Source organism: Setaria italica, chromosome V, assembly GCF_000263155.2.
Source record: "Setaria italica strain Yugu1 chromosome V, Setaria_italica_v2.0, whole genome shotgun sequence".
Taxonomy (NCBI): Eukaryota; Viridiplantae; Streptophyta; class Magnoliopsida; order Poales; family Poaceae; genus Setaria; species Setaria italica.
In genome coordinates, this window is record NC_028454.1 from 15662213 (window position 1) to 15676800 (window position 14588).

The 14588-nt window shown below is 43.4% G+C and overlaps 1 protein-coding gene across 2 annotated transcripts; it reads right to left on the bottom strand.

The window, feature by feature from the left end:
• Positions 1-6009: 6009 nt before the first annotated feature.
• Positions 6010-14129, bottom strand: LOC101779493 (auxilin-related protein 1). Of its 2 annotated transcripts, none has more exons than XM_004968658.2 (8): positions 13442-14129; positions 10103-11816; positions 9884-10016; positions 8814-8911; positions 8640-8705; positions 8455-8544; positions 6544-6720; positions 6010-6386 (listed from the first exon to the last, which is right to left on the bottom strand). In XM_004968658.2, exons 1-8 carry the CDS (start codon positions 13987-13989, stop codon positions 6348-6350), a joined length of 2865 nt encoding a protein of 954 aa, XP_004968715.1. In that variant the 5' UTR covers positions 13990-14129; the 3' UTR covers positions 6010-6347. The 2 variants fall into 2 exon arrangements, with proteins under 2 accessions (XP_004968715.1, XP_022682637.1); XM_022826902.1 differs by having other exon boundaries at positions 10103-11837; positions 13442-13570.
• Between the last annotated feature and the right edge of the window lie 459 nt (positions 14130-14588).

Below are 14588 nucleotides of genomic sequence, written 5' to 3' on the forward strand. Positions count from 1 at the left end.
TAGTCGTCATTAACCAAATCAACGACGAGTGGGATCGAAACAAGGAAAATATGGATGCTTACTGCAAAGAAGTCCGTAAATTGGAAAACAAATTCTCAGGCTTGGAATTTCATCATGTTGTCCGCGACAACAACGTAGCCGCTGACGTATTATCAAAAATGGGCTCAACTCGTGCAGAAGTTCCAGCAGGAATTTTTGTACACAAGCTCCATAAGCCATCCATACCAGAACAAGTCACACCACCAGTCATGAAACATACTAAAACAAATCGGGAGATCATGATGATAGAAGTCAACTGGAGATCACCTTTTGTCGACTACATCAAAGATCATAAGTTACCACCTGACAAAAATCAAGCCGAGCAAATTTCCTGACGAGGAAAAAATTACGTTCTAGTCGGAGACAAGCTCTATAGGAAAAGCGCATCAGCAGGGATACTCATGAAATACGTTACCCGAGAGGAAGGCCAAGAAATCTTAGAAGAAATACACAAAGGGATCTGTGGTAACCACGCATCTTCACGAACAATCATAGGCAAAGCTTTCAGAGCAGGCTTCTACTGGCCCATGGCATTGGCCGATGCAAAACAATTGTCCGCAAATGCCAAGGTTGTCAATTCTTCACTAAACAACAAAATGTCCCCGCCTATAAACTCATCACAATCCCTCCAACATGGCCTTTCGCAAATGCCAAGAGGTTTCAAACGAGTACTCGTGGCCATCAACAAATTCACCAAATGGATCGAAGTCAAACCGGTCACTTGCCCCAAGGCAGACCGAGTCCTCGACTTCTTGGGCGAAATTGTACATCGTTACGGTTTCCCGAACAGAATAATCACCGACCTGGGATCCAACTTCAACAACCACGACTTCTAAGAATATTGCGAGAATAGTGGAATTGATGTACGATACGTCTCGGTTGCTCACCCAAGAGCCAATGGACAAGTCGAACGTGCCAACGGCATGATACTCGAAGCACTCAAGAAAAGCCTACACGACATCGGAAACACAAGAGGAGGCAAATGGCTCAAAGAACTACCTAATGTCCTGTGGGGATTACGAACCCAACCACGCAAGTCTACCGGGTTCTCCCCCTACTTTCTTGTATATGGATCAAAAGCTATCCTACCCGTAGACGTCATGTGGCAGTCTCCTGCAGTCGAACAATATGATGAAGGAATAGCAGAAGAAACAAGATGCATGAATCTGGATAGTTTGGAAGAAACGAGATGCGCAGCCCTAATTCAATCAGCCAGATACCTCGACGGATTAAGACGCTACCACGACCGCAATATTATGGAGCGATCCTTCAACTTAGGCGACATGGTCCTCAAACGAATCCAGAACACGTCAGGGTTGCACAAGCTCAACTCACCATGGGAAGGTCCCTACATCGTATCCAAGGTCACAGGACCTGGATCATACAGACTACACGAACTCTCAAGCGAACAAATACCAAATTCCTGGAATATAGAACATCTTTGTCGCTACTACTCATAGTAGACCACAGAGCATGTACTCGTAGTAGACCACAGGCTGCATAATAGCTTTCTTTCGGACTACTCGCCGTTTCTTAGCAGTAGGAGAAGGTTCATCATCAGAGTCATCCATGACTATCTCCTCTTCCTCAGACTGCGGCAAGAAGCTAAAAAGAACCCAGGACTACAAACAAAAATTGTTACTCAAAAATTTTGCCACGTCCCGAAATATACAAGTCAAGCAAAAGAACATACCTCTGCCGGACCATACCAACTATCAAACTGATGAAGAACCCCTAGAAGCACTGGTACCCCCTGATAGTTCCTAAAAAACTTCCCCAGCAATGCCTCCACGTCATCATCAGATATGTCTTCAGAGGACATCCGTGATGGGTCATCAAAACCCAAGTACTCTGAGCCCGAGCGAGCTCACTGCTGCAAAGGCTGAACTCTCCGCTTAAGAAAACTGGCGGCCACATTAATGCCAGTCAAGCCCAACGATCTCAACTCAGCAATCTGAGTCATCAAGTTAGCAATTTCAGGGGTGTCCTCAGGCTCTCTCACCCAATTCTCCGCATGCTTCGAAGCGTGACCAGTAACTACTGGTAAGACAGGATCATGGTTTCCAGTATAAAACCATCTCTTTTTTCCAGTCACCATGAGAGTCAGGCAAAACATACTCGAGATAAGCATTCGAGTTCCTAAGCTGAAAATTGGCCCCTCCAAAAACCTCCATCTTAGTCGCACTGGGTTGCGGCTTACAGCGAAACAACTTTCTAAAAAGCTCAAGACTAGGAGGGACACCTAAGAATACTTCACACAAGTGTATGAAGATAGACATATGAAGCACGCCATTAGGGTTCAAGTGAACTAACTGAAGGTTGTAGTACCTGAGAATACCTCTGAAGAAGTCGGAAGTGGGCACTAGCAGTCCTCTTTCGACAAAGTGTGCAAGCATGACAGTCTCCTTCGGGTGCTCCTCGAACTGCCACGCATTACCAAAAGCAGGCCTCCACTCGAGTTGAAGCTTTGATTGAAGAAGCTTAGCATCAACTAAAGCCTGGACCGCGGGTTCCCTCATCACAGAGTGCTGCCAGGTGGCAGCGGCGCAGTCTGATTCATGGGGCCACACTTCAGCATCGGCAGCACGAGCTCTTTCCCCTTTTTGGATTTGGATCTCACCTTACCGGCAGCCGCGGCTTGGCCTTGAGTTTTCTCAGGTTTCTTCCCCATCTTCTTGATGCACATCAATCAGCCTCAAGGAAAATGAAGGAGAGAAGGATCAGCGATAGATCTCACTCAAGGGCAAGGAGAAAGCAACAATGGCGGCGACGACACTGGAAAGGGTGGCGGCTCAAAGATGAACAGGAAAAAGGCGCACAAAATAGATCTGCTAAAAAGAACATAACACTAACCACCAGCAGGCCCAACCTGTTATATTTCCATCACCTCCAGATTCCAAGCGTCAATTAAGCAACGATCAGATATAAACCGGATTTATCACCATAATATCCAACGGCTACTCAAATCAAGAGGTATGACCACTTCATCAACCACGTGACAGTCTCGAGTACTCGAAGACATAGTAAGCACCAAAATTTACTCGGATAACGACTTCCAAGTACTCAAAACTGTTCGACTCGACTACAAAGTACTCGGAGGCTTGTCGGGCATACATCCCAGGCCCACGAGTAGGCCCTGTACGGCCCACTCAGGGGCGTACTCGGACGTGATCAAAGGCTTGGGGGCTGCACGGTAGGGGAGCGTAGCCCACTCGGACTCCTAAAGACTAGTTAGTGTACATAAGGAAATTGTCATGTCTAGACCGAGTAGGACTCTGTAACCAAACTTGACTAGGTTTCTACCCTGTAACCCTGCTCCCCCGCTCATATAAGGGCGGGCAGGGACCCCCTCCAGAGACAACTCATCCAAGTTCAATACAATCAACACACAGAGCGGTCCGAACCTATCTAAATCGTGTTCCTTGCGTCACCATCGACTCCTTGATTCTTGACGACACCCACCGCACAAAATACCACCTAGGGTACCCCCTAGGTGGGTTGCCGGTCTAAAACACCAACAGTACCCAACTTTTTGTGCCCCTGTTTGTAATCTGGGTACAACAATTTCTTATGATCATCTAACATACACTCGAACTTCTTTGACTCCTTCACATTCTCGCAACCTTCCTTTGCATCTCGCAACACCTGACCTAGATCATCAATAGGATCTTCTGCCTCGCTCATCTCTTCTTCAACCTCGCTCATTGGAGCATTTGCAAAGGCACCTCCTTTAGTCTAGTCAGGAATATTGTCATCTTCTTTTTCATCAGCATCTTCCATCATAACTCCTCTTTCCCTATGCTTGGTCCAAACAAAATAGTTAGGCATGAATCCAAAACTGTATATATGGGCGTGAATAGTCTTTCTAGATGAGTAATCCTTCTCATTTTTGGAATTTCTGCATGGACAGCAAATGAAATCGGACGGTGGCTTGTTGGATTCTGCTAGATCAAAAAAATCACGCAGGCCATTAATGTACTCCATGGAGCGTTTGTCTGCGTTGTACATCTATTGCCGATTCATCTACAAAGTATTACTGAACCAAAGATTTTCTGATCATGCATATAATTATGAAACACAACAAACAACCATCCACTGAGTACTATCTAGGAGGACTTTAAGCATCCTTGGATGGCGAAGACGAAGGTTTAGCTGACCCAACATCATCCTATTATTTATTTGTGCCTTTTACGACAGTAGTACTCAGTGGACCTAAAACACCCGGGACTGGCGGTGGAGCATAACGACCACCAAAAGGAGGTTCCTGACCCTCCGTGACATCATCTTCATGACATCTTTCCAAATAATGAAACATTGCTCTCTCCCACGTGCTCATTTTCTTCAGCTTATCATGAGGGGCCAACTATGGTTTTCCCCTTGCCGCGAAAGGAATGACGATCGCCCCCACCATCACCACTACCTCCAGCAGCAGTAGCCATCTCCATGTACCACAATTTATTTAGCTCGTATTTGCAAATGACTAAACTATGAATAAATTATATTTTTTCCCACAATTTATTTAGCTCAAACATAACATATATATGAAAAATTTCTCCATTATAGCTTATTCTAAAAATAACTAATTACGTACCTCTATTTCATTTTATTATCTCTTATGTACCACAATTTATCTAGCTCATATTTGCAAATGACTAAAATATGAACAAATTATATTTTTTTCTCATAATTTATTTAGCTCATATTTGTAAAGCACTAAATTATGAAATTATTCCTCTTACCTTATATCAATTTCTTTGACTAATACAAAATATAGCATCCAAAAAATTGTAGCTTATTCTAAAAATCACAAATATGAACTCTAAATAACATATGCATATAATGAAAATTTCTCCATTGTACCTTTAGAACACTTGAATGAGTCAATTCCTCACGAAATGGTCAAAAATCCGGCAGCAGCTCCCCTATATCACCATGAATGGATGAAGCTCAAGCTAGATGAAATGGCTCAGGCAGGAGGAAGAAGACGCCACCCGGTACTAATGGGTGACCTTTAATACTGGTTGAAGCCTCAAAACAGTACTAAAAAGGGTCACAGGAGCTCCTGATTAACTAGCCGTTAGATCCGGTACTAATACTCATATTTGTACCGGATTAAAAACCAACCGATACTAACATTCGCGACTTTTCCCGCAGTAGCACAAGCTGAGCAGACCTTCTGTTCTGCTACGTCTTCCTCTGGGGAAGTTCATGCCAGGCCGGAGCTTCCTCTAGTTCATTGACAGGAACGTTCTGGAAGCTGTGGATTGCTATGTCGTGTGCCATGCAGCATAATGTTCTCAAGAAGATGCCGCTCACTCGCTCTGGCCTCATGCACCCCGAAATCTTGCTCGAATTACTACCTCCATTCTTACATTTTGCATCGATCTGTCCGATGTGGGCATGTGGCTCCTGTTGCCGTTCAGGCATTCATAATTAGCTTCTTTGCGTCTCTTTCTGCTATAATCGTTCAACTTCTCCTCTGTTCGTATTTTATTTTATTTTTGTCTGTTTTCTTAAATCGGTTTACTGCTTAGTTAACCAGCGGAGCACACTTTCATTTGGATGCCTCAATTCGTGTGGTGGTCTCCATTCACCTTCTAAAGTAACCGACTCTGTTTTTCCTCCCATATCTTATGCACGCGCAGTGTGGTTTTGGAGTTACAAAACGAGCGGCTAGCGCTGCTCACGTGCCATAAAACAAAAAAAACTCTGGGAACGATCAGTGGTGTCTCTCGTCTCTACCTCTATTTCCCCATAGCAATTCTTTTTCTTGTGCTGAATCAGTATCCAGTAATAGTATAACAAAATCCTCAGGAACACAAATTTTGGCAAAGAAAAAGGGGTTTGAAAGCTCGTACAACAAAGGTTTTCTAAAAACCCTCTAAAAATAAGGGTTATCTAAAATTGGCAATGGCGATTGCATGGGGTGATCCTTTGTCACAAAAAAAATTATATTATTTACCCAAGAAGTTAGACCATCCACACAGGATTGGCATGTAAATGCTATGCTTGTCAAAAATGGAGTCTCTCACTTTCATCACTGCATTTCCAGACTGTTTCTCTACAGGTTTGCTTAGCTGCCCACGGGGCAACAACATACAAAGTTACACACAGCAGAAATATAATTACAGATGTCAATGAATAGAAGAAATAAGAAATCAGAAACAAGGATATAACAGAAATGTAACACAACTACCCACAGTATAATGTGAAGGAATATAAATATTTACCATAGCTCGCCACTTGTGTCCTTCCCAGTACCTCATTTTCAAAGGATATAAAGATTAACATGTTTCATAAACGAGGTGTTAGAAGAGTTCTTCTGAGTTGAATTTGTTCCATGCTTCCTGTTTGCATCACAGAAGGGTATAAGAGAAGATCTAATAGAATACCATCACTGCTTGCAGAACATGAAAATGTTTTGTATCATAACACTAAAGAATTGAACTAGTAAGAAGGCAATAGAACCAAGTCTGGCATTATGCAGGGGAGTAGTAACCACACCTTCAGAAGGTCAAACACCTTTTCTGCGATGTACTTTTGTTGAAGATTTGCACCCTTTTGCTGCACCTTATCAGGATGGATGCACAAGGTCGCTTTCCTGTACTCTTTCTTGACAGATGCAGCTGTAATCAAATCAGTCAGTGATATAGGTCGCCAACCACATTCTGGCCAAAGAATCTGCGCAGGTAAAGACAAAGCATGAGTATAGCAAGGGGCAAGAACAAAGGTCTAGAAAAGCTAAATTTCTAGCTAAATTAGGAGGATATCATGGGCAGGTTGCAAGCCTGTACCAGCTATATATATGTGAGAAAACGATGAAGGCAGTGTGGCCAGCATCACCAAAAAAACTACTTGTGCTTGTGTGTGAGTCCACCATAGAGGAAAACTAGAGTGTCTGTGATAGACACCTCGAAAGTGAGGGAGTGATTCCCAACAATTGGTATCAAGAGCCTATAGATCCTAGCTACTGTACAGAGAGATGGCAGTGAAGGAGGGAGGCGTGTCCTTGCAGTACCCCATGCTGACAGCGACCAACTACTCCACCTGGGCGATCAAGATGGAGGTCAACATGCGCAAGGCCTGTGGGACGCCATCGAGCCCGCGGCCGGGGAGGCCGTGGACACAAAGATGGACAAGCTGGCACGTGCATGCCTTTTCGGTGCTGTCCCTGATGACGTGCTACAGCAGATTGCCAAGAAGAAGACTGCCAAGGAGGCTTGGGAGAGCTTGAAGACAAGGTGCCTTAGCGTTGAGCGAGTTAAGAAGGCACAGGTGCAGACCTTGAAGAGTGACTTCAAGGACCTTCGTATCGTATGAAGGAAACCGAGTCCATCGACGAGTTCGCAGGCAAAATCAATGGCCTAGCGAACAAGTTGAGTGACCTCGGTGCAGCCATGGTGGATGCCGAGCTCGTTAAGAAGCTACTCGACTCAGTGCTTGGCAAAGTTTTTGCAAGTAATTGCTGCAATTGAGCAGTTTTCTGATTTGGACATCATGCCGTTTGATGAGGCGATTGGTCGCCTCAAAGCGTATGCGGAGAGGATTCGCAAGCGCGATGGCCATAATGAGGAGCAGCTGCTTCTCACCTCTAGCAGCGCTAGTAATGGTGCTGGTCGTGGTCGCAAGAAGTTTGACAAGGGCAAGGTGATGTGCTATAACTGTCAAGAGTTAGGACACTTTGCATATGAGTGTCCTGAGAAGAAGAAGGAAGTAGCACTCCTTGCTGCTGCATCAAGTGACGATGAGCCAGCTCTCTTCTGAATGGAGACATGATGACGAGATTTGGGGAAAATGTTAGTCTTGAGTCAATAGCATTTGCATTTTTACTTGGTTATTATCTGTAAGCATGTAGTCAGGATTGTGTGGTGTGCGCGTTTGCATGACAGCAGTGTGTGGTGGCAAAGGAAGCACAGCAGTGATATGAGTGAAGCGTACAAGCATGTTGGCTTGAGCTGGAGCGCATCGACCGAACCGTGCGAAGCAGCCAGAGGCACCAATATCTACGACGTGCAAGTGTAGTCCACATCAAATCCAAGTCGACACACAGGATTAGGGGGAGATTCCTTCATCGTTTCTCACATATATATAGCTGGTACAGGGCTGCAACCTGCCCATGATATCCTCCTAATTAATGCAGTCAATGACCACATGATCTGCATATTATTCTCTTTTAACTAGAAGCTGAAATCTAGCTAGCACTAATAGCAATGAACCTAGACACTAGGTGAACCTGGACACACACAGGATTATTTCCAACAAAATAATGCTTTCCAAGAATGGATAACACTTAACAATAGGCACGGATATACCACATCTTCTATCCATCCAAGTTCCAGGAATAATGCAATCAGAAGAATATTTCCAAGGAACAAGAGATGAATCATATATGTATACTAGAAACAGGGTACTAACATATTGCAATGTTGACAGCAAAGCCCGAAGGTTGCCTTCTTTCCCAGCAGCCCACCTCTTTATCTCAAAATCAAGTGATTCGCCAATTCTCTGAAAAGAAAAAAAACCCACATTACCTCAAAAAATATGTCTAATCCATTTATGTACTGAAAGCCCAGAAACATATGAGAACATATAAAGCATACATGTCTCTCTTCCTGCTCCCGTTGAGCTTGCAAGTCACGCTCATTCTTCTCAGCAAGAGCTTTTGCCTGAAAATATCATATAAACAGCAATATAATTGGCCTCTTTAATAACTATGTTGCTTTTATAATTACTAAATGACAGAAAGTTGAAGACTGAATCATAGGTTAGCATACCGCACGCTCCATTGTCCTTTGGTGACGTTCCAATCTTGCCTTCCTTCTTTCTTCACTCTCTCCACGCACTTCTTGAAATACAGCAGATGATGAAGGTGCTATATATGATACATAATAAACAGGGTAAGTAACTACATACACTTAAAGTATGCTGCAGTAGTACTTCTGTACTAAATAACATTAATTTTAAAGGGAAAAGTTCAAATTACTACCCTCAAGTATAGCCAAAGTCCGGATAACCCCCTAAAGTATTTTTTGGTTAAATTTACCCCTTAAACTATGCCAGTTAGTTCAATTTACCCCTTAACATAATTTGTCTTTTTTGTTTCTCCATACACATGTTGAATCTAAATTTAAAATTTTGCAGGGTGATAGTGGACATCATAATGTATGTCAAAAAATATATTATGAATTTTTCACCATTATTTTTCTTATAATTTTGTATCCAAAGAAATAATTTATTATTAAATGCCATACCCTATCAAAATAATGATAAAAATTTATGATGTCTTCTTTTTTTTCTCGAACGACACAGGAGAGCTGCGTGTCATTTCATTAATAAGATAGAAAAGAGAGTACAATGAGTCCAGTTAAGGACCAAAGACCCAAGTACAAAGAACACACCCACACACACACACCCAAGAAACAGCTTATAGACGCGCCACAAAAAACTTACAGGACCTCGACCAAGAACATCTCAACCTAGGAAGGTGAGGGCAGCGCCACAAAAAATTATGATGTCTTCTTCTAACATGTGTTATGATGTTTGCTATCATCTTGCAAAGTTTTAACTTAAAACTCCACTTGTGCATGGAGAAATTAAAAATACATTGTGTTAGCTGGTAAATTGAATCAAATGGTATAGTTTAGGGGGTAAAGTGAACTAAAAAAATAGTTTAGGGGGTTATCCAGACTTTGCCTATACTTGAGGGGAGTAATTTGAACTTTTTCCATTTTAAAACCTGTAGAGGCCTACATTGTGACCATTTCTAACTGATTTATGCAAATTAGTTTCTAAGATAGCTCAGAAACACTGCTAACAATGATAATGTTCAAACCTTAAATAGTACCTCCAAATACAGAAGATAGGTCATCTACAAGATTGCTTGGTGGAGGCTGTGTGAAGGGAGAAACTGAACCAGAAGATGTCCTCCTTACAGCACCAGAACCAGCATTACCTTGAGGTTGAACATCGAAAGGGTTCTGAAAATTCAAAAGTGCCAGGGGAAAACAAATTTAAACCAGAAAATTTTCCTACAAAATAGCTCATGCAGCTGCTCAGTCCTCACCGTTGTTGCGGTGTGTGATCTCGGTACACTACTTGATCTAGAAGGCATACCAAAGAATGACTCAAGATCAGGTTCTGTAGTGCTTTGCTGATTTTCTCTTGCCCGTGCTTCAGCTGCAGCCCTTTCTCTGGCTTCATTAGCAGCCCTTTGCCGAGCCTCAGCAGCAACCCTCTCGAACGCTGCTCTTTCAGCCCTCCTTCGTGCTTCCGCTGCAGCTTTCTCAACAGCAGCTCGCTCAGCTTTTGCCCGAGCTTCTGCAGCAGCTTTCTCCTGAGATTCTGCTGCTGCCTTTTCCCTAGCTTCAGCAGCAGCCCTGGCAGCTCTTTCCCTTGCATCTGCAGCAGCTTTGGTAGCCCTTTCCCTAGCCTCCGCTGCTTCTCTTTCCTTAGCTTCTGCAGCAGCCTTTGCAGCTCTTTCCCTTGCCTCCACCGCAGCTCTTTCACGAGCTTCAGCGGTTGCCTTCTGAACTGCAGCTCGCTCTGCTTTTTTACGAGCTTCCTTCTCAGCTTGCATGCGTGCTTCAGCAGCTGCTCTTTCGCGTGCTTCCCATACAGCCTTCTCTACAGCCTGCCTGGCCTCTCTCTCTTTTTCACGCCTCTTCCGCTCCTCTTGTTCCTTTTGTCTCACCTTTTCCTTTTCCCTCTCAAGCTCTTCTTCCCTCTCCCTCTCCCTTTCCCTCTCAAGCTCCTTTTCCCTCTCCTTTTCCTCTTTTCTTTGCTCCTCTTCATGTTCTCTTTGTATTCGTTCATGCTCTAATCTCTCTTTCTCATTTTTCTCTTCCATTTCATAAGCACGGGACTCTGTTTTCTCATCTATAGGCTGTCCATATTGATTGCTAGTGAACATAGAATCAAAAGTTCCTTGGTTCCCACCTTTAGAGTGTCCCATCTCAGTCCAATCCATGAAACTTGCAGTAGCTGCAGATGAATGTTGTTCCTTTCCTTCATGCTTTAGAACTTGTGGACGCCCATTGGCAAAATTAGCAGGTTTTGCCATGAAAAAATCTTCCAGATCATCAATTTGGTATGTTTTAGAAGCATTTGCAGAACCTATGGAGTGATGATAGCCTTGATTATGATGATCAAGTATATATGTTTCACTGTTTACAGATTCAGTTGGTGGTTTCTTGGCGGCAAGTGGAGGTGGAGGCCGTGAAGGAGGTGGTGCACTTGTAGGTTGTGTCACTAGAGAAATATCTGAAACAGTTATCCAGACTTCATTAGGCATTTGTGAAGATTGATTCACCTCTAACAATTCTTCTTCCCCAGCAAATGGGTTTAAGGTCTGGAAAACAGTGGTGCCAGGTATTTCATGGATAGCAGAGGCCCCAGGGATGTTCACCTCAGGCAATATATCGTTATGTGCTTTTGTTGAAGCTCGTTGGCCTGGCTTCTCCTGAGGCATCTGATCAGAATGACTCACTGTATCACTCTTGTTTTCAGATGTAAATGAAAAGGATGGTATGGCTTTTGGAAACTCAGCAAAAATATCAGAACTCTGAAACATGCCACCGGTATCATCAGGTGCTTCAACCTTTGTGTTCCCAACCTTCACAGGCATGCTGTTGTTACCCAAATGATCTGAAAACAATCCAAAAGATAAATATCCCGATTTGTGCGTACCACCTAAAATGACGAAAGGATCTTCTGGCATGCTCACACTCATTTTGCTGGATGAAATTGGCTCACTTCCTTGTCTCATTATAGGCTCCTCCCTGTATAGATTTCAGTCACAGCTGATCACCAAACAAGAGAAGAATAACTCATGGTTATCACAAAGACAACTAGTCCCTCCATTCCAAAAGGTAAGACGTATTGGTTTTGTCCTAAGTCAAACTTCTCAAACTCTGACCAAGTTTATAGAAAGATGCACCACCATCTACAACATCAAAATAGTTTCATTAAATCTACCATGAAATATGTCTTGATACTGTATTTATTTGGTATTGTAGATGTTAATATATTCTTCTGTAAAATTTGGTCATAGAGAAGTTCGACTTGGGATAAAACCAAAACGTCTTACATTTTGGAATGGAGGAAGTATATTGTATTTGAGTCTTACATTTCCCACAAACAGTTATATATACTGTCAACGATTAAAATCGAAGTGATGGATATTAGACAGGTCAGCAGAACATTTCGCTTATCAACAATGTAACTCTCATGTACCATCAGGAGGGCAAAACCAGGTAGAAAGGTAATTGTAAGTGAATTTGCAACAGCACAACCATGATGTTCTTATGCATTTAACAAGCTATTCAGTATTCACTTCCAAGCCAGCAATAAAAGAAACAGGCAAGTAAAATTATCATACAAATGGCTCTTTGTTATAGAAAGATAGATAATGGGTAATGATAGATAGGCCACGGTGGCCAGAAAAACAAGTTTTTCTCCAGTTCCAACTTTTAGTCAGATACAGAATGCTACATAAAATTTTCTGTTATGCACTAAATTGCACTGGGACTCTTCAAAAAAATATGATCCATATGGCACAGGCGCACAGCCATTTGAAGGTTTTACATTGTCAGAGACAAATCATCTTTTTTGAACAAAATGTTTAAACAATCTGTACAGGATTCACTTGGATATAAGGGCAGAAATATGACATGTTAGTTCAAAATCTCGGGTGGGTAGCCTAGATTCAACCCAGCATAGGAACCACAATGACATCGCTCTCTACTGCGAAAAGTAAAAGGAAGAGGAGCGGTTGAAAGCATAAATCTATCCAAAGAGTTCAGGATATAATCTTAAGGCCATACAGGCATAATATGAGTTCATGAGGTGCCTACGAAATATAATAGAAAACGATACATATCAAGTCAACGTCAAAAGCACACTTCATGGAAGAGCATAAACTATCCAAGATATCAACAAACAAACCCTCAAACCGGCAGACAATTCAACACAGAAACACTCTACTTGCTTCCAGACTCGGCACTATTAAATAACCATAATATATTTAACGGCGGCAATGGTTCAACAAGAAATTTTCGCTGTTTTGTCTTGCACTTTCTCAGTGGAAATATTTCAGAAAAGGGCAGCTGTCCTTCAGGACATCATCCATGTCTCTGTGATCACTTTCCAATTATTTCCCATGTTTTAAATTATGCTGCAGTGGCCTTGCATCACAACACCCAGTATCCAAACACCAAAACTTAAAAACTTGACAGGACTATTATTTCCCCTGTTTTATCATGTCGAATGTTTATCCAGAGAGGAGCATATTTTGATTCGTGTGACAACACAAATAAAAACATTCGACATGATAAAATAAGCAAGGTAGCAGTTACATAGCTAAATGCAATATAAATTGGAAACTGGAATCAGAAGAATGTCAGACCTTGCCGAATCTTGATGGCTCGTGCCTCCACCAAAGCCAGGGATCACACCATCATCAAACCCCAGAGTCTCAGGCTCCATTTGCAGCGCCGGATTCATGCTCGCACCGAATCCAGGGACCAAATCGTCGTCCAACCCCACCGCCTGACTGTCCTGCTCCACCTTCCTGACCGGTTCCTCCGTCGACTTGGTGGCGCTCCCAACCAGCCCAGGGATCAAGTCGTCATCCAAGCCCAACGCATCCGGCTCCCTCCTCTCCGGCTCCGCCGCCCTCCCGACGCTACCCAGGAAGTCCTCCCCACCCCCGGCGCCGCCGCCACCATCTCCGAACAAGGGGATCGCCTCGAAAGGATCGACCGTGTCGGGGTCGTCGTCGAAGACGGGCTTGTCGAACACGGGCGGCGGCGTCGACGGCGAGGAAGAAGCCTTGGGTGATGGCTCGGGGGGCTCGGCCGCCCGGTTGAAGTAGGAGTCGAACATGTCGTCGTAGACGGAGGCCGGCGGGGCCTTGGAGGGACCGAGGTCGTCGAAGAGGACGGAGTCGTCCATAGCGGATCGACCGCGCCTCCGGCGAGGCGCTGGAATGGATGCGCGGTCGCCGCCGGCCGCCGGAGTCGGGAGCGGCCAGGGGCGAGGTGGTCTCTACGCGGGCTTTGGGCGCTGACGGCTTCAACGGGGTCTGGTCGGTCGTGGTGGGCTTGGTGGGATGAGGTAAGGAGCGTGCGTTCGCCGGATTCGAGTTTTTTTTTAATTATTTTTGTCGTTTACAGCAGTTTTTTCAAGTGCCCCTCTTCCTGTAAAAAATTATGTAAACTGCAACAAGTCTTAACAAATCAATTTAATGAAAAATAGAAAATGAAATAAAAAAAGAAATCCGTCCATCATGCCAAATAGAAAAACGAGTTAAAAAACAATGACATTGAAATATGAAATCGGCAGCTATGAAAATTTATAAGAAAATTAAACAATGACATTGAAATATGAAATCGGCAGCTATGAAAATTTATAAGAAAATTAAATTGAAAATATGCTGAAGTAAACCGAGAAATAAAAACCATAAATAATGGAGAATAAAACGAAGGAAAGGGAAAAACTAGACCGTGCAACCCATCGCACTTACAGCCAATCTTGTATATTAACCGGCTAGA

Coding starts and splice junctions, on each gene's coding strand:
- LOC101779493 (XM_004968658.2), bottom strand. CDS start 13,989: ATGGACGACTCCGTCCTCTTCGACGACCTCGGTCCCTCCAAGGCCCCG. Junction 10,017..10,102: donor GATCACACACCGCAACAACG/GTGAGGACTGAG, acceptor TTGAATTTTCAG/AACCCTTTCGATGTTCAACC. Junction 8,545..8,639: donor GGGAGCAGGAAGAGAGACAT/GTATGCTTTATA, acceptor TTTTCTTTTCAG/AGAATTGGCGAATCACTTGA.